General features: G+C 41.2%; 1 protein-coding gene across 1 annotated transcript in view; it reads right to left on the bottom strand.

Moving 5' to 3' along the window:
* LOC117346188 (vomeronasal type-2 receptor 26-like) overlaps positions 1 to 3,429 on the bottom strand; it is a 35,409-nt gene extending 31,980 nt beyond the window's left edge. The window contains exon 1 of the mRNA XM_033915591.1: positions 3,166 to 3,429. Within this exon, the coding sequence (XP_033771482.1) occupies positions 3,166 to 3,429 (264 nt within the window). The remainder of the gene's footprint in view (positions 1 to 3,165) is intronic.
* Between the last annotated feature and the right edge of the window lie 21,630 nt (positions 3,430 to 25,059).

Here is a 25,059-nt window from a genome sequence, read left to right as displayed (position 1 = left end):
CAATAATCACTCCAGTCCCCTGGAATAGATCACAGTCTAATTTCCATACAATTTGAACAGATAACTTAGACTAGTAAATATCAGGAAAAATCACACCTATAGAGATTTTAGTAATTTAGAAGAGTCCAAAATAAAGTCTATAATTGATTTATCTTTTGAAGACTTTGCTAATTTATCTTTTGAGGACCAAATAGTAAGTTGGGATAACTTTGTAGAATAGTTCTAGACAAGCTAGTTCCAACAGTAACTAAAACTATCACCGCCAGAAAACAAAGAAATCCATGGTACACAGCTGAATTATCTCTTATCAAAAAAACAGTTACGATCCCTAGAAAGAAAATGGCGGCGGGAGAAAACAATTACCAACCAATCAAGATATCTAAACCAAGCACAATATTACAAAAATAAAATAAATGAGACAAAGAAAAAATATAATATCTCCCGTATCCGAACAGCAAATAATTCTTCCACACTATTCTCCATCTTAAAATCTTTAACAATATTTAAACCCCATTTAGCCCAAAGTACAACTAGTGTTTTGTCAGCTCAAGATCTGCCCAATTCTTTCATAGAGAAAATTACAGGGATCAGAAATAATTTTCTAGACACTTCAATAACGAAGTCGGATCATTCCATCATAGTTGCCAACATCCCAATTTCAAAATGTTCTCATTTTGCAACATTTACACTCTCTGATTTGCAAAGATTATTTCTTTCATTGAATACAAAAGGTATTGTTCCTGAGTTACTTCCACCATACATCTTGAAAAAATTCTTCAATATTTTTGGAAAATACATCCAAAAAATGACCTCTACATCATTAGAGACAGGAATCATTCCTAAAAAATGGAAACACTCAACTATTCACCCTATTCCTAAAGACCCAAAAGGAAATCTGAATGACCCCACAAACTTCAAACTCATTGCAAAAATTCCTTTTGTTGCAAAAATGATGGAAAAAATAGTCTTTAATCAGGTATCAGAATTTTTTGAGAAAACTGGGGCAATTCATCCTCAACAAACAGGCTTTTGCCAACATCATTCAACTGAACATTCTCTAATTGGTTTGACATCATCAATCCTTTATCATTGGGATCATCATGAATCTGTTCTTCTCATTTCCTTAGACCTATCCTCAGCCTTTGATACTAAAGACCACCATCTTCTCTTAAATAGACTCGAATCATTGGGAATAACCGACGTTGTCCGATGGTTTCAATCATATTTTTCAGAACGTTCTTCAAAAGTGATATTTAATAACTCTTCCTCAAATACCATTGCAACTAGTTTCAGGATCCCACAAGGATCAATTTTATCTCCCCTACTGTTCAATATATTCTTGGCTCCCCTGTTAACCATTAGTCAATCAATTGGGTTTATACCGTTTGCTTACGCTGACGATGTTCAGCTTTTGTATCCCTTGGATTTAAGATCAGTTGAGCAAATTTCGGAAGTTAACATGAAATTAGCAATAATATCTAAATGGCTACATGATAACAAGTTGGCCATTAATACATCTAAAACAGAGGTCATGCTCTTTACATGCAGGGAGGGCCAAAAATTAGGAGCTAGCATAAATATAAATAACAGTACGATCAAAGAAATCACTAAGGTAAAGATGCTCAGGATCTTTATAGACCAAAAACTGAGCTATCATGACCAAATAAATTCACTGATGAAGAACTGTTTCTACAGGTATAGGCTGATTAGATCATTAGCTACATTTCTGGATGAAGCATCCTTAAATATCTTAATGCACTCCTTAGTCAAAGCAAAAATTGACTATTGTAACGCTTTATATAAGGGAACTACTCTTAAAAAAATACGCAGAATACAACTCATACAATAAAAATAATCACTAAACAGAAAAAATTTGATCATGTGACTCCCCTTTTAAAGGAAAAACACTGGCTACCTGTTAACCAACGAATCACATACAAAATAGCTCTACTTTCACATAAAATTTTAACAAACAAAGTTTGTTCTTAGAAAAACTTTTAATTCCCTATACTCCTATAAGATCTTTTTTTTTTTTTTAATTTTATTTCATTTTTCAATGACATATCAAGTATCCACTTGTACAGAAAGGTAAAGTCAAGCCAAAAATAAATGTAAGACAATACGATACTAAACAGATTATCTGCTATCTTAATAAGAAATGTATATAAAGCTTAACTTTAACTCAAGTCCTCTAAATAAGGAAAGCAAGATGTAGAATCAGCGAGTAAATATAATATAATATTACAAAAATAAAATGAAGACTAAAGGTTGTGTAGGCTGAGAAGGTAATCAACAATCAATGAGTACTCAAATTCCCTCTCCTATTTTCAGAGAAGCCATTGACAAGAAGGTTCTAAGTTGGCTAGGATCAAAGAATACATATTTTTGCGTTTGATAAATTATCACATATTTACATGGGTGATGAAGAAAAAAGGTTGCCCCAAGAGCAATAACTCCTGGCTTTAACAACAGAAATTCACGTCGACCTTTCTGTGTATCTCGTGACAGATCTGGAAACATTTGTATCTTATACCCAAGAAAAGCTTTCTGTTTATTTTTAAAGAAAAGTTTCAATAACCAATTTTTATCAGGTGATAAGGCAACTGTAAGCAAAAGTGTTGCGGGCATTGCTACCTCCTGATCTGAAAGTTCCAAAACCTTGGAAATATTAAGCGATTGTTGGCCTTCTTCCATTAATTTTTCTTCCATTTTAATAGGTAGATAGTACACTCGAGTGAATGGCGGCATTAATTCCTCGGTAATTTCCAGGACTTCCTTTAGGTAACATTTTAACATGTCTCTAGGAGTTACCTCCGCAACCCTAGGAAAATTAATTAATCTAAGATTATTATTGCGAGAAAAGTTTTCTAGAGACTCCAATTTTCTCCTTAAATTAGTATTATCTTTCACCAGTGTTTCAGTTATTTGTTTAGCAAGTTTAATTTCCTGGGAAGAATTCATTGTTGAAGTTTTTAAATCTTGCAAGTCAACTTTGATATTCTTAATTTCATTTTCTTGGGAAAAAATCTTATGCTCCAACTGCAACAGTTGGGGCTTAACTGATTTAGATAGATCCGCTACAAGGTCCCAAATTGCATCAAGTGTTACCTCTTGGGGCTTCTTTAATATAGAGAAAGGTTCTTGTGAAGAAAAACTCTAACCAACCAGTATACCCTCCTGGGTGTAGTTCCTCTGCTCACGGACAATCCGCGGAGATGATGAAACCTCAGTTTCCACTGGAATCCCCTGAAACAACAGGGAATCCACAACCATGCCCCCCTCTTTGCTCCCAACGACCTCCGGGGAGAGTTCCTCACCACCTTCCGATGGTTCCTCCACCCGCGGGGAGCTGGTGGTCTGAGGAGGAGGAGGAGGAACTCTGGCGTCGGGGCTCAAGTTGGTGTCTGGACCCATGGAGGATGCTTCCATCTCGCCACGGTGCGTCTCCTGCGGGCGTGCCGACGCCCCCGCAGCTCCCTGCATTCGTCGGAGAAGTTCATCCATTGAGCCAAAGCCGGCTGGGCCCAAACGCCATGAGGCTCCAACTGCGCTTCGGCATGCTACAAGGTAGGTTTCTTGAAGAAAAAAAGGGAGAAGAAACGGTAATGGTAGAGCTCTCTGCGACAAAGCTCTCAGCCTAACAGTCCTTCCGCCATCTTGTCTGCCGTGAACTAAGATCTTTAAGATCAGAAGAGAAATCACTACTCCTAATCCCTTCACTAAGAGTCATCTACTCTAGGAGAGACACAATCTTTTCTGTCACAGCCCCTCAAATCTGGAATTCCCTCCCAGCTAATATAAGGGATGAAAAATTACTTGGTAAATTTAAAAACTTACTAAAAAGTTGGCTTTTTAAGGAAGCTTTTAACTAAGTTACATGCATTTTTTATATCCCCAAGCCTTTTTTTTTTTAAGTAATAGAAAGAGCTATAAGTAGAATCAAGCAGGTAATCTTTTACCCATCCTCTGTTTCAATATCCTACCCTGTTTGATTTACTTTATAAATTGTATTTAATCCATTTTATTTTTTTCCTTGTATTTGGCTGGTATATAGTTGTGTAAATCAATTGTCTGAGTAATGTGTTATTCTTATTATGTTACCCCAATTTTTAATTGTGTTTGTAAATTGCATTGAAATAAGATTTTGTGATCAAATCAAAATTTTATTAAACTTGAAACTATCCTTTTTTTCAGCAACACTTCCATTATTTCTCCAATAACCGAAGTGAGGCTCACAGGCCTGTAGTTTCCCACTTCATCCCTGTGACCACTTTTGTGAATAGGGACCACATCCACTCTTCTCCAAACTCCGGGAACCACACCCATCTCCAGAGATTTACATCTATAATAATAAAATGGTAAGCGCGCATGCGCACTCTAAAGCCGTGTTCACTGATCCATCACGATGTGGCCACAAGAGTGTGCATGCGCGCTTATACGTCACCACACAACAGTCTCCTCTTTTTCCGGCCCAGCCCGCTGAGAGGGAGAGCGGCGCTGGCACCGGGGAGGGAGGGGGATGCCAGTTCAGCTCGGCCGCTCCATCTCTGCCATCTCAGCAGCCCCCGAAGCTCCTCAGCAGCCTTTCCCGCCCCCTTGAGAAGGGCTCCCGATGGCGGCGCTGCTGTTGGTGGTGCTGCTCCCGCTGCTGTGTGCGTGTGACGCGCCGGAACTGGACCCCACCTGTCAGCAGCGGATCGACCACATGGCAAACGGCAGTGGCTGACAGGAGTAGACAGAGGTGAGATGATGGATTGATGGGAGATAGAGAGAAGGGAGATGCTGGACTGTTGGGGGGATAGACAGAGGGGAGATTCTGCTCTGGTGGTGGGTGGGGAAAGGAAGGGAGGCCTACTGCTGGACAGGGAGAGCAGAAAGAGGTGCTGATGGACAGAGGGGGGGGAAAGGAAGGGAGGCCTACTGCTGGACGGGGGGAGCAGGAAGAGGTGCTGATGGACAGGGGGGGGAAAAAGGAAGGGAGGCCTACTCCTGCACAGGGGGAGCAGGAAGAGGTGCTGATGGACAGGGGGGGGAAAGGAAGGGAGGCCTACTGCTGGACAGGGGGAGCAGGAAGAGGTGCTGATGGACAGGGGGGAGGTAAAACAAAGGGAGAAGGGCTGCTGCTGGCTAAGGGAAGCAGTGAAGGGGTGGTGGTGGACAAAGGGGAGGTAAAAGGAAGGGAGAATGGACAGGGGGAGCACGCAAGGGGTGGTGGGGGACAGCCAAAACAAAGAAAGACAGAAATACAGAAAGCGGCTAAGGAGACAGAGAGAGAAAAAAATGAAGATAGACACACACACATATATTCTAGCACCCGTTAATGTAACGGGCTATAAAGCTAGTAAGAACATAAGAACATAAGTAGTGCCTCTGCTGGATCAGAGCAGATGTCCATCGTGCCCAGCAGTTTGCTCATGCGTCGGCCCAACAGGTTCAGGACCTGTGTAGCAATCCTTTATCTATACCCCTCTATCCCCTTTTCCTTTAGAAAATTGTACAATCCCTTCTTGAACCCCAATACTGTACTCTGTCCTATCCCACCCTCTAGAAGCTCATTCCAGGTGTCCACCACCCATTGGGTGAAGAAGAACTTTCTAGCATTGGTTTTGAATCTGTCCCCTTTCAACTTCTCCAAATGCCCTCTCATTCTTGTAGTTTTTGAGAGTTTGAAGAATCTGTCCCTGTCCACTTTCTCTATGCCCTTCATAATCTTATAGATCTCTATTATATCCCCTCTAAGTCTCCTATTCTCTAGGGAAAAGAGCCCCAGTTTCTCCAATCTTTCAGTGTATGAAAGGTTTTCCATAGCTTTTATCAAAGGTGTCACTCTCTTCTGAACCCTCTTGCGCATCACCATATCCTTCTTAAGGTACGGCGACCAATATTGGACGCAGTACTCCAGATGTGGATGCACCATTGCCTGATACAATGGCAGGATAACTTTTTTTGTTCTGGTTGTAATACCTTTCTTGATTATACCTAGCATTCTATTCGCCTTCTTAGCAGCCACTGCGCATTGTCTCGTCCACCATTACCCCCAAGTCCCTTTCTTGGGTACTCTCTCCCAATAACAGCCCTCCCATCGTATAGCTGTACTTCGGGTTTCTGTTTCCTATATACAAGACTTTACATTTCTCTACATTAAACTTCATCTGCCATCTTGTCGCCCACTCTCCTAGTTTGTTCAGGTCCCTTTGTAGATCTTTGTATTCCTCTTTAGTCCTAGCCCCACTAAATAGTTTGGTGTCGTCTGCAAATTTTATTATTTCACACTTCATCCCTGTTTCTAGATCATTTATAAATACATTGAATAGCAGCGGTCTGAGCACTGACCCCTGTGGAACACCACTTTGTTGAACAAGTCTTTAATAGGACCAGCCAGCACCTCTCTGAGCTCCCTCAGTATCCTGGGATGGATCTCATCTGATCCCATTGCTTTGTCCATCTTCAGTTTTTCAAGTTGCTCATAAACACTCTCCTCTATGAATGGCGGAGAATCTACTCCATTTTCTTATGTAACTTTGCAAGACAATCTTAGTCTTTCTCCAGGATTTTCTTCTGTGAACACAGAACAGAAGTATTTGTTTAGCACATTTGCTTTTTCCTCATTCACATATCGTTTCCCTGCATCTTTTAGTTTAGCAATTCCATTTTTCATCTTCCTCCTTTCACTAATATATCTGAAAACATTTTTGTCTCCTTTTTTACATTTTTAGCCATTTGTTCTTCTGCCTGCACTTTCGCCAGACGTATTTCTCTCTTGGCTTCTTTTAGTTTCACCCTGTAGTCCTTTCTGCACTCCTCTTCTTGATTTTTTTTATATTTCATGAACGTCAACTCTTTCGCCTTTATTTTCTCCGCCACTAGTTTGGAGTACCATATTGGTTTCCTTTTTCTCTTATTTTTATTTATTTTCTTCACATAAAGGTTCGTAGCCATTTTATCACTCCTTTCAGCTTAGACCACTGTCTTTCCACTTCTCTTATGTTCTCCCATCCTAACAGCTCTTTCTTCAGGTATTCTCCCATTTCATTAAAGTCCGTACGTTTGAAATCTAGGACTTTAAGTATCATGCGGCCGCTCTCCACTTTAGCTGTTATATCAAACCAAACAGTTTGATAATCACTACTTCCCAGGTGAGCACCCACTCGAACATTAGAGATACTCTCTCCATTTGTGAGGACCAGATCCAATATCGCTTTTTCCCTCGTGGGTTCCGTCACCATTTGTCTGAGCAGAGCCTCTTGAAAGGCATCCACAATCTCCCTACTTCTTTCAGATTCCGCAGACGGAACATTCCAGTCCGCATCCGGCAGGTTGAAATCTCCCAACAGCAGCACCTCCTCTTTCCTTCCAAACTTTTGGATATCCACAATCATATCCTTATCAATTTGTTGCAATTGAGTCAGAGGTCTGTAGACTATACCCACGTAGATAGAAGTTCCATCTTCTCTTTTCAGAGCGATCCATATCGCTTCTTCCTCTCGCCAGATCCCTTGCATTTTGGTTGCTTGGATATCGATCTTTACATAGAGAGCTGCTCCTCCACCTTTTTGACCATCTCTGTCCTTCCTAAAAAGATTATCCTGGTATGTTTACATCCCATCCATGGGATTCACTGAACCACGTCTCTGTGATAGCAACAATATCCAGATCTGCGTCTAACATCAGGGCTTGCAGATCATGAACTTTGTTGCTTAAACTGCGAGCATTTGTGGTCATCACTTTCCAGATATTTTTCAGTGGTAATCTCCTTTTTCGTATAGATTTTTGTTTCGTTTCACTTTCCATTGCAATGCTAAGAAATGAGTTACTGATATTGTTTACGTTGCAATCTTTACTACTATCACATCTTTTCTTTTGCCGGGGGTTGTCTGTATAATTGGCAACAGACACTTCCCACACATACAGCAATCACACATACCCCCAGCCCCAGAATCTCACACACACTACTCCATACAACCATCCACACCCCCACACATTCAGCCAAGGAGACTTATCAGAACAAAGCACCCAGGATACCAAAGCTTCCACCAGTAAAGGCCACCCAGAAATACATCAACTATGGTACATCAAAGGATAACATAAAACGCTCCCAAAGGGTGCAATAAGCCTTCCACACCTCCTTAGTTCTTGTAGAATAGGTGTGAATATCAAATGGGACAAGGGCCCTCATTTGAGCAGTCCACAACTGGTATGTGAGAGACTCTGGAGAGGCTCAATATTGCAGAATATATTTTTTCCAACAGGGTTGCATGAAGGATAAACTTTTGGTATTCAAAAGGCAGGCAGACCTTGCTGAGTAAGATCCTGTACATCCCCCAACAAAAGCGCCTTGGGATTCCAGCCAAGGTAATGTTTGAAGTGTAGAGATGAGGCGTCATTGCACAGTGTCCCAGAAGAAAAGTTTGGAACAATCAAAAAAGGAGTGTAGGAAAGATACAGGTAGTTGTTGACATTTGATGCAGTTATTGTCCGACCACAGTCCCATAGTACAGCCTTTGAAGAGGGAGATGTATGCTCTGTGTAGAATTTTGAACTGTTTCCTGCAAAGAAACCACTTTCACAAACTGACAAACATTTTGAAAAAAGATCTACTGATCGGAAGGCTTAACTTCCATTCCCAATTCTGCTGACCAATCCCTTGCTATAGGGTTAAAGTATCTCAATCCCTGAATATCTCTGCCCTGCTTGTACCAGGTGGAAATTTTGTTTAGTGTAGGTAGAGTGAGAAAAGCCTTGCTGTCTAACGGTCCATAATCCCACAGGGAAGAAGAGTTGACCAAAGAGTCATAATAGTGTCTAGTCTGCAGGTAAATATACAACCCATGCTGTGGGAGTCCCCAGTGATCCTGAATTTGTGAAAAGGAGGGAAAGTGACCCCCTTCCAAGTGTAAATAGTCCCCCAAAATGACCTCTCTCATCCTATCCCGTGAAGCCCTGGATTCCACAAAACCCAGGCATAAAACAGGGATTACACAATATGGAGAGGAATGGAGATGTGTGGTACAACCTCTGTTATTGGCCCCTCCACCAACGCCATGCCCAATGAAATGAAGTGAGAAAGCCCAAGGTGGGATGCGCCAACCTTATGTAGGACCCATGCAAGTCGTGTATATAAGACATGAAAGACAGAGGCGCACAGCAGGCAGCCACAAAACCCAAAGAGGAATAATGACAGTAGGGTACTATTTGTTCATGGATCCAGTGGAATAGGGATGCAGCATTGTAAATATGTATATCCAGCATGCCCATCCCCTCATGGGCCTTAGATGAATCCATTTTTGAAAGCTAATGCAGGCGGATTTCGAATGCCAAATAAACATCCGAAGAACCTGATTAAGGTGACGCTCATCCGTTCTAGTAATCCAAACAGGCAGAGTCTGGATGGGATATAGAAGTTTTGTAAACAAAACCATCTTCACTAGAGCGACCATCCCCATCAATGACAAAGGCAGAGAGTACAACTTATGGCACATAGCTTTGATCTTCCCAATAGTTGCAGTGATGTTAGCCTCATAATGCTTCTGTGGATCACGAAATAAGGTAATGCCCAAGTACTTCAATTTCCTTGGTGATGTACCCACCACACTCTTAATCTAGGGATAAAGGGTCAGATTATATACCAAACATTCAAAACCCCATATGGAAACAAGTACACCTCTACAACTCTAGAAGGTCTTTCACACACACACACATACAGCACAAGTGTTAAACCAGCAGGAAAATCTAAACAAGAACAGAAACACGAAAAAAGAAGTGGAGAAAAAACCTCAGTTCTGCTTCATTTGGCAAAAAACTCCATTTCTACAAAACACTCCTGCATGTACACAAAAACTGTAGAGCAAAAAAGCACTGTAATAGCCTGTAGAGAAAATGTACATCAGCACCCGGGGTAAACAACCCCAAACGTGAAAGTGTGGACGAGGGGCACAAAAGCACTAAGGTCCAGAATCAAGCCAAGAGGCCAGTGAAAAAAACAACACTTAGCTGCTGCCGTTCTCCAGGCACTTCTCAATCCACAATCCTGGGCAAAGCAGCTAGTAAACCAAATGGGGAACCTCCCGTTTCATGTTGTACATGTTTCCATATGGGGTTTTGAATGTTTGGTATAGTGCTATACCCACCCCCATACATGTGAACCAGGGATCGGCGTGGGAGTCATGCAACAATAAGGCTTCAGTTTTATCATAATTTATTTTTAGGCCAGAAAAAGACCCATAAATGTTGATTAATGACATGAAGAGAGGGAGATGGATATCTGTATTCATGACATATAAGAGCATATCGTCCGCGAACATACCGATGCAAAACTCTAGGGCTCCTAGTTTCAACTCTTCCAGCTGTGAACCCATCTGGATGCGAACAGCAAAGGGCTCCATAGAAAGAAGAAATAATAAAGGAAAGAGAGAGGGCATCCTTGGCGGGTGCCCCTACCCAATTGAAATGCCTTGGAGAGGCTCCCATTCACCAACAACCGGGAGGTGGGGCAATGATATAAAGCAGCCACCCAGTCCACAAAATCACCAGAAATACCAAATCGGCCAAGAATCCAAAAAAGATGGTTCCAGGACACCATGTTGAATGCCTATTCAACATCTAAACTAGTGATCAAGGCTCTGTCCAAAGCGGAATGGGGCGATTGGAGAATTGCGAGCACATTCAGTAAATTAATTGATGTGTGCCTCCCAGGGACAAAGCCAACTTGATCCTCATGAATCAGAGCAGGAAGCAGAATATTAAGATGTGAGGCAAGGATACCAGCCAAAAGTTTTATGTCCTGATTTAAAAGGTAAATAGGTCTATAGGACCCTAGTTGGTCCAAAGGCCTAACAGGCTTAGGCAGTATAATGACATGGGCTTAGTTATGAGAGTTCCCAGGTGGCATAGCTATCTTCAGGCCTGTGAAAAAACTTCTGTAAAGAGCCCAGTGCCCTCAGTGGGACGAGTTTATAGAATTCAGGGCCAAACCCATTGGGGCCTGCGGTTTTTCCAAGTTTAAGCTTACATATTTCTTCCTGCTAATCAGTCGATTAAGCATCAGGTGCTGCAGCTCAGAGATGATAGGAAGCTGGAGATCCTGAAAAAAAGCTGTGCGCGTCTGGTCATCACATGGTTGGCCAGAGTAGAGAGTGGTATAAAAGCGGACAAACTGGTCAGAGATGGCTTTCTGGGTCATATGTAGTTTCCCCAAGGAATCTTTTATGCTAATGATCACATGCCTAGCCTGCAAAAGACACACCAAGTTAGCTAACATACGCCTCGTTTTGTTCCCCCAGACATGCAGTTTGTATTTATAATAATAAATGCTTTTAGCCGCGGTTCAGGATATCATTTATAATTGTTTTTACTTGCCGCAATATGTCTTGCAAAGATTGATCTAAGTTAGAAATGTGAAGCGTATGTAAACCATGTAACTTTTTAGTCAAGGCCATCAGATCCTGCTCACGCTTATGTTTGGAAGCGGCAGAATATGCCAAAATGTGACCTCGCATAACTGCTTTTGCAGTTTCCCAATAGAGGACAGGGTCCACATCCTCCATGGTGTTAGTTTGAGAAAAGTCTTCCCACTTTTTTCCCAAAAAGTCTGCAAAAGCAGGGTCCAAATATAAATGAGGGGACATCCGCCACACGTGACTCCCGGAAGTCTGGGTAAACTGCAAAGAAATCCCCAAAAGTGCATGATCTGATATGAGGGGCTGCCATAATGGCCTGCCCCAGTTTAGGGAACAAAGCTTCTGAGATCAGAAGGTAGTCTATTCTAGTATAAGTGTTGTGAGTGTGTGAGTAAAATGAAAAATCCCTGTCACGGGATGGAGCGTTTGCCAAGCGTCTAGCAAGCTCAACTCCTGCATCAAGAAATTGATCCCGCGAGAGTAGTGGGACTTGGGAAGCACTTTAACAGGCTTACAGTCTAAGAAGGGATTAGCCACAATATTAAAATCCCCCCTAGTATCAATAAATGATCTGAGAACTGAGCAAGGGTCCCCACCAAAGAAGAAAAAAAGGCATGGGAGTATGTATTTGGTGCATATATGTTTCCCAACACAATATGTTGCCCCCATAGCTCCCCCTGTAAGAACAGGAATCTACCTTCGGGATCCTTGATCTCCTTATATAGGTAAATGGGAGTCTCTTATGAATAAGCATGGCTACGCCTCTCTTTCTAGTGCTGCAAGATGCAAAGCTGACATGCCCCACCCAGTCCCTCCTGAGTTTGAGGTGTTCGGTATTATTCAAATACGTCTCTTGGAGAAACACAATATCCCCTCTTTCCTTTTTCAAATAGGTGAGGATTTTAGTTCTCTTAATGGGTGAATGGATCCCATCAACATTCAGTGATTTGACATTCAAATTAGCCATTACTAACAGAAAGATTATAGGAAACGATTGTAACCAAGAAAGAGGAGATGTCCCAGATAGATCTCCTCTATTCCCAAAGTCCTCGCCGAGCCCCTACCCCCATAGGCCTCCCAAGCCTGCCATCCACACTCTCCCCCACACTCACAAAAGACACATACCCCACACAGAAACACAACAACAACACCTCCCACCCAGGACATCCTCCCCACCCTTCCCTTACCCCTCAGACTATGTAGTCTACCCATACCAATAATTGCAGCAAGAGACAGCAGCTCTGGGTCACCTACCCCGTGCACATCACCAAAGGGTGCATTAAGGAAATCAGAATATAACAGTTGGTTTGCTACAAAATGGGTATGTTTCCAGTTTATTTTCAGGGGTCCTTTTACAAGAAGTTGAATAGCATTCTTACCAAATTTATTTGGCTAGGTAAAACTGCTAGAATAGCTTTAGTATCTTTACAAAAACCAATTACGGTGGGTGGAGTAAATTTCCCAAACTTTTATAGGTATCATCAGACCTATATACTGCATCAGGGTATATATGGGGTCCTTCCTGAGCTCATGGAATATCTTCCTGATTGGCTGCACTTAAAGTGGCAAATTATGTCCCCATAATGGCTGGCTCATGTGTTGAGTATCAAGTTACATAGTTACGTTAAGGACAATAGTATTATATTTGACACCTGGAAAACCTTGAAATGTATTAACAATTTAACAGAAATTCCAGTAGAGAAATCCATGTGTCACCAAGATTCAAATTGGTGAGTCTAAGATTGCCTGGAAGCACTGGATGCATGCAGGCATACATACATTAGATGATGTTATTTCAAATGGGAAAATGCTTGATTTTTCATGACTGCAACAATCTTTTGGTATTTCAAAGACTTAAATTTATAAGTGGTTGCAGTTGAAGCAAGCCTTTCAGAAGGGGTTCCCTGAATGGCAAAATTTTAGAAAATATTATAGCTTGCAGGTTCTATACTTCCAGACAGATTTGCTAGGACATCAGGCCGCCTGGTGGTATAAATTAATATCTGAATTTTTTAATAAAAACCCCAAAACTTGTCTTAGAGACATTTGGAGCATTGAGATTAAGCAGAATATTTCTGCATCTCAATGGCCATGAATTTGGACTTGGAGGATGAGATATACCTGAGTTATATGAAAATACTATGGTATAAACTATATACTCTTTTATGGACCTTCAGACCACCTATAGGGTACATACCTCAGGCTGTTGTACTCTTCGTCAGTCCAACTTTATTTATTCAAATTTTGTTTATTTTTATTTTTATTTAAGGTCATTTTAAAACCAACAAAACATCACTTAGCTCTAGCTTATAGTGATGCTCTTCAATCTTCACCCCTCCTGACATGCATGTTTCACACAGAGAAACTTTCTTCAGGGTCGAGGGATACTATAAAATAAACAGCAACAAACAACTGCCTTAATTTCTCTACAGCCTTAATTTCTCCAAGTTTCCAGATAAACCACCCCAACTGAGCGGCCTCCTTTCATTAGTGTATTGCAAAGTTTCAAACCTAACCGGCTACAACAAAATTTGAATAAATAAAGTTGGACTGACGAAGAGTACAACAGCCTGGGGTATGTACCTATAGGTGGTCTGAAGGTCCATACAAGAATATATAGTTTATACCATAGTATTTTCATATAACTCAGATTTATTGACTAGTACTCTTTGAGCCTGGATGCTAAATAATTGAGACTATCACTTTCTGATTGATGATATCGAAGGTACAACTGAGGCATTATTATTATTGTTTGGATGAGATATACAGCATCAGCATCTATGAGACAAACATGGTTTATTTTTTGTTACATAGAAGTTTCTGGACCCCTGTTCGTTTACAAAAATAGCGATATAATACCGCCTCAAAAAAGTATCCACTGGTCCACCTCACTCGGCGCAATCAGCAAAGATATTTAAAAAAATAGTTATGGTCTGATTTAGCTAAGAATGAGAGAATTGGAGGTCAGATACCCCGGAGCTGCAGAGAGGCATGTCTGTTCAAGGCTCTAGCATCACGTGACCTCCTGTGGTTGTTATTAAACCCAGGGGGAGGGGTGCAACATGACCTGAATTTTAAGTGCAGGTCATGTGGTGTCTCTGGCACTGCATATCTGAGGTTACTTGAGGGTGTAGCTGTTGCCAGACTATTTTTAAATTTTCTTCTACTCAAAAATTGGTTTGATCTATGAGGACTTAGCATTTGACTTTGCAAGTAGATATGCTACTAAAAATATAACTTTAATTGTCATAGTTTTAGCAGCTTAAAATATGTATATGTTTGTAATAACAACTTGGATTCACTTTTATAGAAGATGATGGTCTGTAGAAATGCATTAGAGAATAGGAAATAAAGTAAAATGTAGATGTCCCCTTACTTGTGGGTGGTGGTATATTGAGATCACATTTGATATTTGACTTGATCCCTCAGCTGGGAGACCTTCCATGATAGCAACAACTGTACCAGATGTTTTGCAGTTATAATTAATGCATGGTGTGTCCATTTGTGAAAATATATTCATAGCAACCCAAAGTCCCATGAGTGGATTACTGTATGAGTCATAAAGGTGATACCCCAGTGTGAGGTTGGGTAAGAGTTCTGAGTTGTTAATCTCCTCCACTGCAGAGACAAAGGCCAGGAAGTTGTAGTAGTCTATTGCATTAATTCTGTAATGAGATTAAATGTTAGATAATATAAAATACTTGCACAACACACAAGGTAACTTATGTCAGCTAAATAAACTACATCAAAAACCTACTCTGACAAAATAACTTAGACACTCAGGAGAGTAGGCTTCGCCTAAGTTAAACAATCCTTTTATCCAAAATGAGCCTCAGAGCTACAAGCCCGGCCAGGAACGCCAGAGCCTTTATATTCAGCTATATAACTGACCTGCTATAATCATCGGCTCCTCTTACAGTCAGCACTTACCCAGGAAAAAACTCCACCCAAGGAAGGAAAAAACCTAAGGTATTGCTAGCTGTAGAGACAAAATCAAACCAAAAGCACTAAACTCCCCAGTGGAAGCTACACATGAGCCTTGGGACTGAGTTATTTGTTTAAGAAGGAGATGTGTGCCCTCAGCGGTTTGAAACCTTCCAGGGATCTGTGAACTGTGAATTTGTTTATTTAAAGAGAGACACTGGAGATTTACAACTAGGATCAAAAGGAAATAATGTCAGTGTTTGCAGAACTGCTGTGTGAAAACTTTGTTTCTGTTGAACTCCCGGGACTGAGCAGCTTAGTACTTGGCTTGTCTATGTGTTTGTTTTGTTAAGTGTATGTTATTTGTATTACCATACTCTTAGACACTGGGTTGTTTAGTGCTTTTGGTTTGATTTTGTCTCTACAGCTAGCAATACCTTAGGTTTTTTTCTCCCATGGGTGGAGTTTTTTCCTGGGTAAGTGCTGGCTGTAAGAAGAGCTGATGATTATAGCAGGTCAGCTGTAAAGCTGAATACAGAGGCTCTGGTGTTCCTGGTCGGGCCTTTAGCTCTGAGGCTCATTTTAGATAAAAGGATTGTTTAACTAAGGTGAAGCCTACTCTCCTGAGTGTCTAAGTTATTTTGTCAGAGTAGGTTTTTGAGATAATATAAAATAGACATGTAATAAAAGATATATTAGATACAAATTGAAAAATTAACATATTTTTTATGTCCACCACTGAAAATCATATCTCATTCCACTGTCTGTGCTCTTGTATTAGCCTTAGTATAATTTTGCACTGAACAAGTGTCATCCTCAAGAAATGGACAGAGCACAATGTGTTGCATGGTTGCACTATATCAGGAGAAGCCTCCATCACAAAGACAAGTCCCAAAATTTTAATGCAAACAAGATACTTCCATAACCAACCATAGGCTCAACTGACAAGGGAAACTTCTAAATATATTCAAGACACCTTATACAACACTGTGTTTCGGCAATGATTATGTTTGATTTGTATGTGTGTCCTTCTTAACATGCAAAGTGATGAATAGTAATTATTTTCCAAAGTAAAAATAAATTCTTCCTTTACATTTAAAAAGTATCCCAGGAAAACTGAATATATAGTTCACTAACCCACCTAACTGGCTACTTAATAATAATAATAACAGTTTATATACCGCAATACCGTTAAGTTCTATGCGGTTTACAATAGATTAAGCGAGGTGCAAATTGATTGAATTTAAGAGGGGAGAAGAGGAGAGTTAATAGGACCGAAAATGTGTTGTTGAGGAGAAAGAGATTAACAGGACAGAGGAAACACTATGGGTGGCAGCAGGAATCTGCGGCACCGCGAGCCCTGCTGGGGATTGTGGGGACATTTTTGTCTATGGAGCTAGTATGGTACTGACTAGCTTCTGGGGTTGTGATTGGTATGCTACACTGTTTTTGATATATGATTATCACTGATGGATTTATTGTACATTGCGAGTTAATAAAGCTGCAGCCCAAATTTTGCCATTAATTTGTCTTGTGTTATTATTATTGTTGAGGGAAACATTAGCAGAGATGTGCGAATGACAGTGTTATAGAGATGGTGCCTTTGCATGATTTTGTTAGGTGACTGGAAGAGTTTGGTGACTACATAAAAAATGGGACATTGTAACATGGAATGTTTCAAAATCTTATATAGTCAACATATTAAAAACTCTGGAGATGGAAAAGGTTTTCTAACAGGCTTTGAGAAGGCAAAAATAAGTAGCATTTTCCATAGAATGAATATCTGAAAATCAAGGTGTCTTTATAAGAAGTTGAAGTAAATAGATTTTTAAAAGGCAGGTGGATAACTGAGGTGGCACATTAGTGGTCAGGGCTTCAGCACCCCAAGGTTGCAGGTTCAAGTCCAGCACTGTAAGAAGGAATGAAAGAGAAAACTACAGATGGATTTCCTTGATGAATTCCCTTGTGTGACTCATCACTGTAGAAATGGGCAGACTGTTTGGAAAAAGAGATCATTTCTAGTTCTATTGCACAGAATAAATGAATTTAACAAGAAATTATAAACAAAAATGCTTGTTCATACCACACAACTGTTAATAATTTATCTCTGGTGTTTTCTCATCAATTTATCTAGACAGTTTATCTAGACAATTTATCCAAGTTTCCAAGTTTAATATGTATTTGATTAATCGCTTTGTCATTCTTCAAAGCGATTTACAAGTAATTAAAATTACAGTAAAAAGATATATATATAAAATAAATAATGACTGACGGGACACGGACAATTGACAAGAACTGGAAACAAAAGGATAGGTCGGGGAAGAAATTACAATATATAATTAAAGAGAGGGATACAATAATGGAAAACACATAAGGAAAGGGTAAAATATGAAAATGATTCGATATGAGATTGTGGAAAGAAGAAAAGGTTGATATTAAGACTCATTAAAATTCTTAAAAATTAAAAATTTCCGCTGGGGTTAAATTGTGAAGGCGTCGTTAAAAAAGAAAAGTTTTCAGTTTAGTTTTAAATTTTTCTAATGTGATTTCTTCTCGTAAATAACCTGGGAGAGAATTCCAGTTTTGAGGAGCTGTGACTGAAAAAATATACTGCCGGCGCGTATTTATTATTTTTAATGAAGGGATTGTTAATAAATGCTGTTCATCTGATCTTAGAGTTCTGTTAGAAGAGTAAGGGATTAATATGTTTTCTTAAAATTTAAGTGCAAGCTGTCAGACATTAAACTGTAGGTTTGCAATTAATTTTCCAATAAAAGTTGCCTAAGGGGTCCTTTTGCTAAGGAGTGTTATCGTTTTAGCTCATGCTTAATGCTAATGCGTCCATAGTCTATAATGGACATGTTAGCATTTAGCACGCACTAATATTTAGCGTGTGCTAAAATGGCTAACGTGCCTTAATAAAAGGACCCCACAGTTGCCTACTTCTGACAATAAGTTCTACATCCACATTCAATATTCAGTTGCTGTGGTCAGTTTGATTTTTATCTGCCACTTTCAGCAATCAACCAATATCCACTTATTTGGTGTCGCTATTATGGCTGGCACTGAATATCCAAATAAGGAGGTTAGCACTGGAACTTATCCAGACAGTGGCAAATATCATCTGCTATCCTAATAACTTATCTGCATAACTTAGGACACTGGCACTTTGCGCACAAAGCAAAGGGGTCTTTAAGGATATTCATAGACAGTTCACAAATGGTGCTTGTGAATATCCCAGTCAGCAGCACTTATCCAGCAAACAGGTGCTCTTCTATGAAAAAGTGCTCTGGAAAATTAATTTCCTTCCATGTCCTTACTCTACTCCATGACAACCAATGTTTTAGGAACCTAAAACCCTCTTTTACAAAGCTGATTACACTGCACAACAATTTTTTGGTTAAGTCTTGATTCCTGAAAAGTTTTTGGTGATTATGACAGGTACCAACTTGGTATGCTCAAATATGGTTTTGGTTTTACTGCATCACGTAAGAACTATGAGAAATAGACATTTTTATGTTTACTGACAATAAAATATATAGTCAAGTTTACGTTTCGCACAAGCGACTAAATGAAACAGAATTAAAAGTGTTTTGCTCCCGAGTTTCTTTTATATTCAGTGTCTGGTGCATCACGTTGTAGCATCCAACAATAGTCGGCAAGCATTGACGGATTCCAATTGCCCTGGTATCGTTTCTCCATCGTAGCTATGTCTTGATGAAACCTTTCACCGTGCTCGTCACTCACAGCACCGAGATTTGCGGGGAAGAAGTCCAAGTGTGAATGGAGGAAATGAATCTTGAGTGACATATTGCACTTCATTCTCTTGTATGCTTTGAGAAGTTTGTCTACCAGCTGAATGTAGTTTGGGGCTCTGTAATTGCCCAGAAAATTGTCAACAACGTCTTTCAAGGCTTTCCAGCCAATTTTTTCCGGCCCAACTAACAGATCTTCAAATCGCTTGTCACTCATAACATGTCTGATCTGGGGGCCAACAAAAATACCCTCTTTGATCTTGGCATCAGTTATTCTTGGGAACATCTGTCTTAAATAACGAAAACCTTCCCCTTCCTTGTTCATTGCTTTCACAAAATTCTTCATGAGTCCCAGTTTAATGTGAAGAGGAGGCAAAAATATCTTTGTCGGGTCAACAAGCGATTCATGTGCTACATTTTTCTGTCCTGGAACTAACTTTTTACGGAGTGGCCAGTTCTTTCTAGAATAGTGCGACTCTCTGTCTCGGCTGTCCCATTCGCAGATGAAACAGCAGTACTTTGTATAGCCAAGCTGCAGTCCTAGTAACAGAGCAACGACTTTGAGGTCTCCACAGATATTCCAGTTATACCTGGTATACTGGACATACTTTAGTAACATTTCCATATTCTCATATGTTTCTTTCATATGTGCTGCATAGCCAACAGGTACTGAAGGATAAACGTTGCCATTGTGCAACAGAACAGCTTTCAGGCTTAACATTGACGAATCAATGAAAAGACGCCACTCTTCCGGGTTGTGATCACAACCAAAGACCGAGAACAATCCTTCAATGTCACAACAGAAACAGAGACTGTCGACTTGTGCAAAAAATTTGGTTATATCATGATGCCGGTCTCGAAACACAGAAATTTTCGTACCTGGTGATAGCAAACACCATTCCTGCAGTCTCGAACCTAGCAGCTCAGCTTTTGCTTTTGACAGACCCAAATCTCTGACCAAATCGTTCAATTCGGACTGTGTTATCAGATGTGGATCGCCTGATGAGGATGGTTCAAAATCCGGGTCAATGTCACTGTTAGAACCCTGCACTGCAGTTTCTTCATCTGGTTCGTCTAAGGTCCAATCCTCTGGTGGTTTCGGAACTGGAAGACTGTCATCATGTGGCATGGGTCTCATTGCTGAAGGCAGATTAGGATATTCAATTGACTTCTTGTTTTTGGCAGAGAAACCAGACACATTAGTCAAACAGAAATAACAGTCCGTCACATGGTCTTTCTGTTCTCGCCATATCATCGGAACAGCAAATGGCATCGTCTTTCGAGTACCTCTGAGCCAGGCTCTCAGACTAACAGCACATGTCGCACAGCAAATGTGAGGCGCCCATTGCTTGTCTTGATCACCTATTTTGCAGCCAAAATACAGATGATAGGCTTTCTTTACAAGGGCAGTCATCGAACGTCTCTGAGGCGTAAGTGTATATTCCCCACAGATATAGCAGAATGTGTCGCGGCTGTTACGACACCGACGAGACATATTGCCCGACACCAAAACGTCTATAGCATCAAGCTTACTTACTGTTATATTGCTACAGCTACTATACTACTATACTTTACTATACTGATACTACATACACACACGGACTATCTATATTAACCAAATGAGCAGGATCGGTGTATGGAAGCCACCATTATAGCATGGTGAGACAGCGCAAGCTCGTTCAGACCTGCCCAGACATGCCCAGGATGTCATCTTCCATAAAACAGCTTCCAACCTGGCTAGATTTTATGCATGGACATACCCAGGCGGCACAAACCGTTGTTGATAAGACACTTATGGGAGAAAAAATTGTTTGCATCCAAATATAAGAAAAAATCACGACAAAATTGAAGATTTCTCTGAAATGGTACGTGATGGGTAATTTTTGATGTAATATTCATGATCAGCACCCAAAATTCTATAAGAAACACCCAGCAGTGTTCAGGAAGCAAAAACTTTGTTGTGCAGTGTTATGTCAGCCTGAAGTAATCACACCAAAGCCCATTGGGCAAAATAGTTAATTCTAAATGGTAATAGAATCCTTAATTTAAATAATTCAACCTAGTCAATTTTAAAAATAGTCAAACTAAGTTCATTAACTCCAACAGTTATTGGCCATTTATGTAAAATATGTGATCATAAACCTGGTATTGAAGAGCTAAACAAGGCTACTTACAATGTGTCATGATACAGTTTTGGAGGAGTTGTGAAGGAAAACCGTTCAGTTAGATTCAAATTGTACAAAGCTACTATTCCCCCAATTATGATGTCTCCGTTCCTATGATATCCAGGTGAAGCCATAAAATCCTGTCCTAAAGAGCATGAACACTCAACGAACTTCCACAGGATATGAGAAAGGATTAAAAATATCAGAATAGAATTAGATTTTGTCTTCAAAACTGTGAAATAGTTTGTCCAACAAAACACCTGCTGAGACTGTACGTAGTTCATTGGTCTGGTAGAAGATGTTGCAGGGTTCTTGTTGATCCCAAAGAAATTCATCTTTAAATTATTGACACCCCGTAAATTTAGACATGTTCTTACTGGAAAAAGGTATATAAGGAAAGAAATAGAAATCAAATTAAAGGGAGGGGGTGTCATTTAAGCCTGTTACTGCTTTTGAGTTTAACTCTCCCACTAAGGATACAGAAACTTTATAGTGTCATTCTCCTTAGAGTTTGCTCTCAAGGGGCATCTGCTGTAGATCTGTATATTTAACATTAAATATAGTTTGCTGCTGTTTTTTTTTTAAAGCTAAACTCAGAGAGAGACAAATGTTAATCTGACTTAAATGTGTGGGGATCAGTATGATAACACTTATCAAGGGCATTGCATATGTGGGGAGGGATTTTATTACAAGGCACCTAAGCTCAATTTGGAAAAAGGAACCTCTGTTAAGCCTATTCATAAACACAACAGACATCTATCTATGTGTTTCCCCAGAACTTGTACCACTTACATACCTACAAAATACTCACAAAAACCTTTTTAAATGCACAAATGCCTGTGCATAAATTCATACCAGCTCCAAAAATGTATCTGTGTACATCTAGAAATGCACCATTCCAAGACCAGAATGGGTCAATTCATCATGTTCAGTTTCTTTGTGGGATATTTCTTCGAAGCTGCACTAAATTGGCCACACTGAATCATCCTAAATACTGTTTGGAGAGGTACCAAACTGAATTGTAGACAGGGGAGATGCCCGGGGGGATGGGGGGGGGGCCTGAGGTGGAGGCAGAAGTACCAGATTTTAGACAATGAGGAGATCCGTCCCACTGCTCCAGGAGCTGCCATACAATCCCTTATCCCCAGAGCTGCACTAAATGCAATCTTCCTTCTGCTCCTCAATGATACAGAAGCACAAGCCCTTCTATCTACACCCATGAAATTAATGGCTTAGCATGTACCTCTTTCTCTTCCCATGCTGGGAGTGGGGGTGGCTTCCTCCAGTGTAGCAAACAGTTAAGAGCTGCTGTAAGCCTTTACAAAAACCCCTTCATCACAGCCATAATCATTGTAACGGTTCAGGTCATGCCATGTCCAGGTAAGTGGAGCCAACATTTTATCCATCAGGCTGTGATTTTCCCCAGATTGAAAGGTTGGTCCCACTTATCTAGACATGGCATGATGAATATCACCATAATGATCATGAGACCAGCTGTGGAAGCCTAAGAGAACAAGCAAGTTAGGTATCTCTGTGAATTTGACACCGTAAAGTGCCTATCTTTGATGCAGGTATTTAGTTAAAGAAAACCCTGGCATAAATCCTAAAGTTAGGATGCCTAGAGGTGCCTAAACCCACTTACGTGGTGCTATGGGTGATTTTATGCAGTAGCTTAAAGAATCCCTGAGTCTCCCAAAACATCTAGCATCAGACAATACTTAATGTTCTTTGAAACAATCTTATGCTACTTGCTACGCTGTTATAGAGGAAGGTAAAGAGAGGCTATTGACACATTTTTACTGGGAAGAAAGAATATAAGACAATTAAAGATAATTTCTAGATACTGCTTGCTAATTGCCTCTGCTAAGCTGATTCCCTCTGCCATTAAATAAACTGCTTCAGAATTCTACTATTTGAGTGGCCTTAACTATCAAATAAGAGGGAAATCCTATAAATGGCACCTAAACTAAGGGCTCCTTTTACAAAGGTGCGCTAAGAGTTTTAGTGCACGCTAATGATGCACTAAATATTAACGCATGCATGTTAGTCTATGGACGCACTAGGCTGGGTTGGGCCCATGCGCCTAAGACCCCACCCACAGGAGGGGCCTAAGGCTTGGGACAAATGTTCCCTCTAAGGATTGATGAGGTGTGTGCAAAAAAAATATGCATGAGCGACAAGTTACATACTCCACAAATTTATGATCAGGCGCGGAGGACGCATTTTTAAACAAATGTAGTTTATCCTTGTACTCCTTATGTATTTTTAATCATCTATGGCAAGGGTGCCCAACACGTCGATCGCGATTGACAGGTCGTTCGCTCAGGCGACCCCAGTTGATCGCAGAGCGGGTTCCCTTCTTCCCTTCTTTTTTTTCCCATCCTGATTGGCCCGCCTCTTGAAGAACGCCGGCCAATCAAAGTGCTGGAAGGGCGGGGTGAAGGTCGGTGGGGGATGGAGCTCAGCGCACCACAAGAAATAGAAGTGCCTGTAATGATTGAGGTAAGAGCCGAGGCCTAGTGCTGCCCGATATACAATTTTAAAACCCCCAAAATCGGCCTCCCAATCAGTGGCGTACCGGGGGGGGAGGTCCACCCTGCCCCGGGTGCACGGCTTGGAGGGATGCACAGTCGTCCGGTCCTCCTGCCCTTCCTTTCCCCCGGTCCGCGCTCGGGGCTCGCACCTGCCTGGTCCTGTACCGCCGCCCAAATGGTGCTGTTGGTTATCGCCAGACTCGTGGGAGTTGACGGCGCCATTCGAGCGTTGGTGCGGGACCAGGCAGGCGCGAGCCCCGAGCGTGGACCGGGGGAAAGGAAGGGCAGGATGACCCGGACCTGGCAGGCTGTGCACCCCTTCTAAATCCTTTGTACTTGTCTTTTATTCAGTTCCACTAATGAGCATTGTGACACATGGGGCAGTTCTTGAAGGTATGTCTCTTCTGCATTTCTTTGTTTTCCTGTGCCTAAGTATTCTATTAATTTAACTTCCTTGTTCCTGTGGGGATCTCCAAAGGGGACGAATGGGAGACAGCCGGTGGCAGGTGGTACTTTAGCAATTCTTGCAGGTTGCCATAGGCCTCAGGTCTTCCCTTTGCCTGGTCCTGCCCCTCCTCTGAGTCAGAGACAGGATTGGGGCAGAGGGAAGACAGCTCCTGAGGCCTATGGCAACCTGCAAGGATCGCTAAAGTACCAGCGATCCTCTCTGCAGATTGTTCTCTGCTGGAATTAGGTAAATGGATGTGGGGAGGGCAGGCCTTCAGGAGGGGGGGTGCAGTCCTTCAAGGGGTAGTGCAGGCCTTCAGGGGGGGAGTCAACCTTTGGGGGGGAATGTGCAGACCTTCAAGGGGGGGTCAGGCCTTCGGGGGAGGGGGGTGTAAAGTGAAACACATGTACATTTCTTTTTCTGGGGGCCCTGGTGTAGAAGTACATGGAGGGAGGGAGAGAAGGGGTTCAAAGAGACGTACATATGCCGGACTTTGGGGAAAAGAAATAATGGGTCTTAAAAATAGAGGAGAGGGAGAGAGATGGTGGACAATGGGATTTAGGGAGGGAAGGAACAGACAGGGAAGAAGTTGGAAACAAGGGATGGTATGGAGGGAGGAATAGAGATACTGGATAGGAAGGTAGTTGGGAAGAGAAAGGGAGAGATGGTGGACCCTGGGGGGTGGGGAAGGAGGGAGAGATGAAGGATGAAAGGGTAGTTGAGAACAGGTGATGAAAAAAAGGAAAGATGCCAGACTTGGGGGGAGGGAAGGGAAACAGAAGGGTTGGACAGAGATGGAAGATGGATGGTTAGCATGGTGAAAGAAGAAAACAACAA

This window comes from Geotrypetes seraphini, chromosome 12 (assembly GCF_902459505.1).
Source record: "Geotrypetes seraphini chromosome 12, aGeoSer1.1, whole genome shotgun sequence".
Taxonomy (NCBI): Eukaryota; Metazoa; Chordata; class Amphibia; order Gymnophiona; family Dermophiidae; genus Geotrypetes; species Geotrypetes seraphini.
Note: the sequence above shows the minus strand (reverse complement) of the source record. Positions and strands in the feature narration are given on the sequence as shown.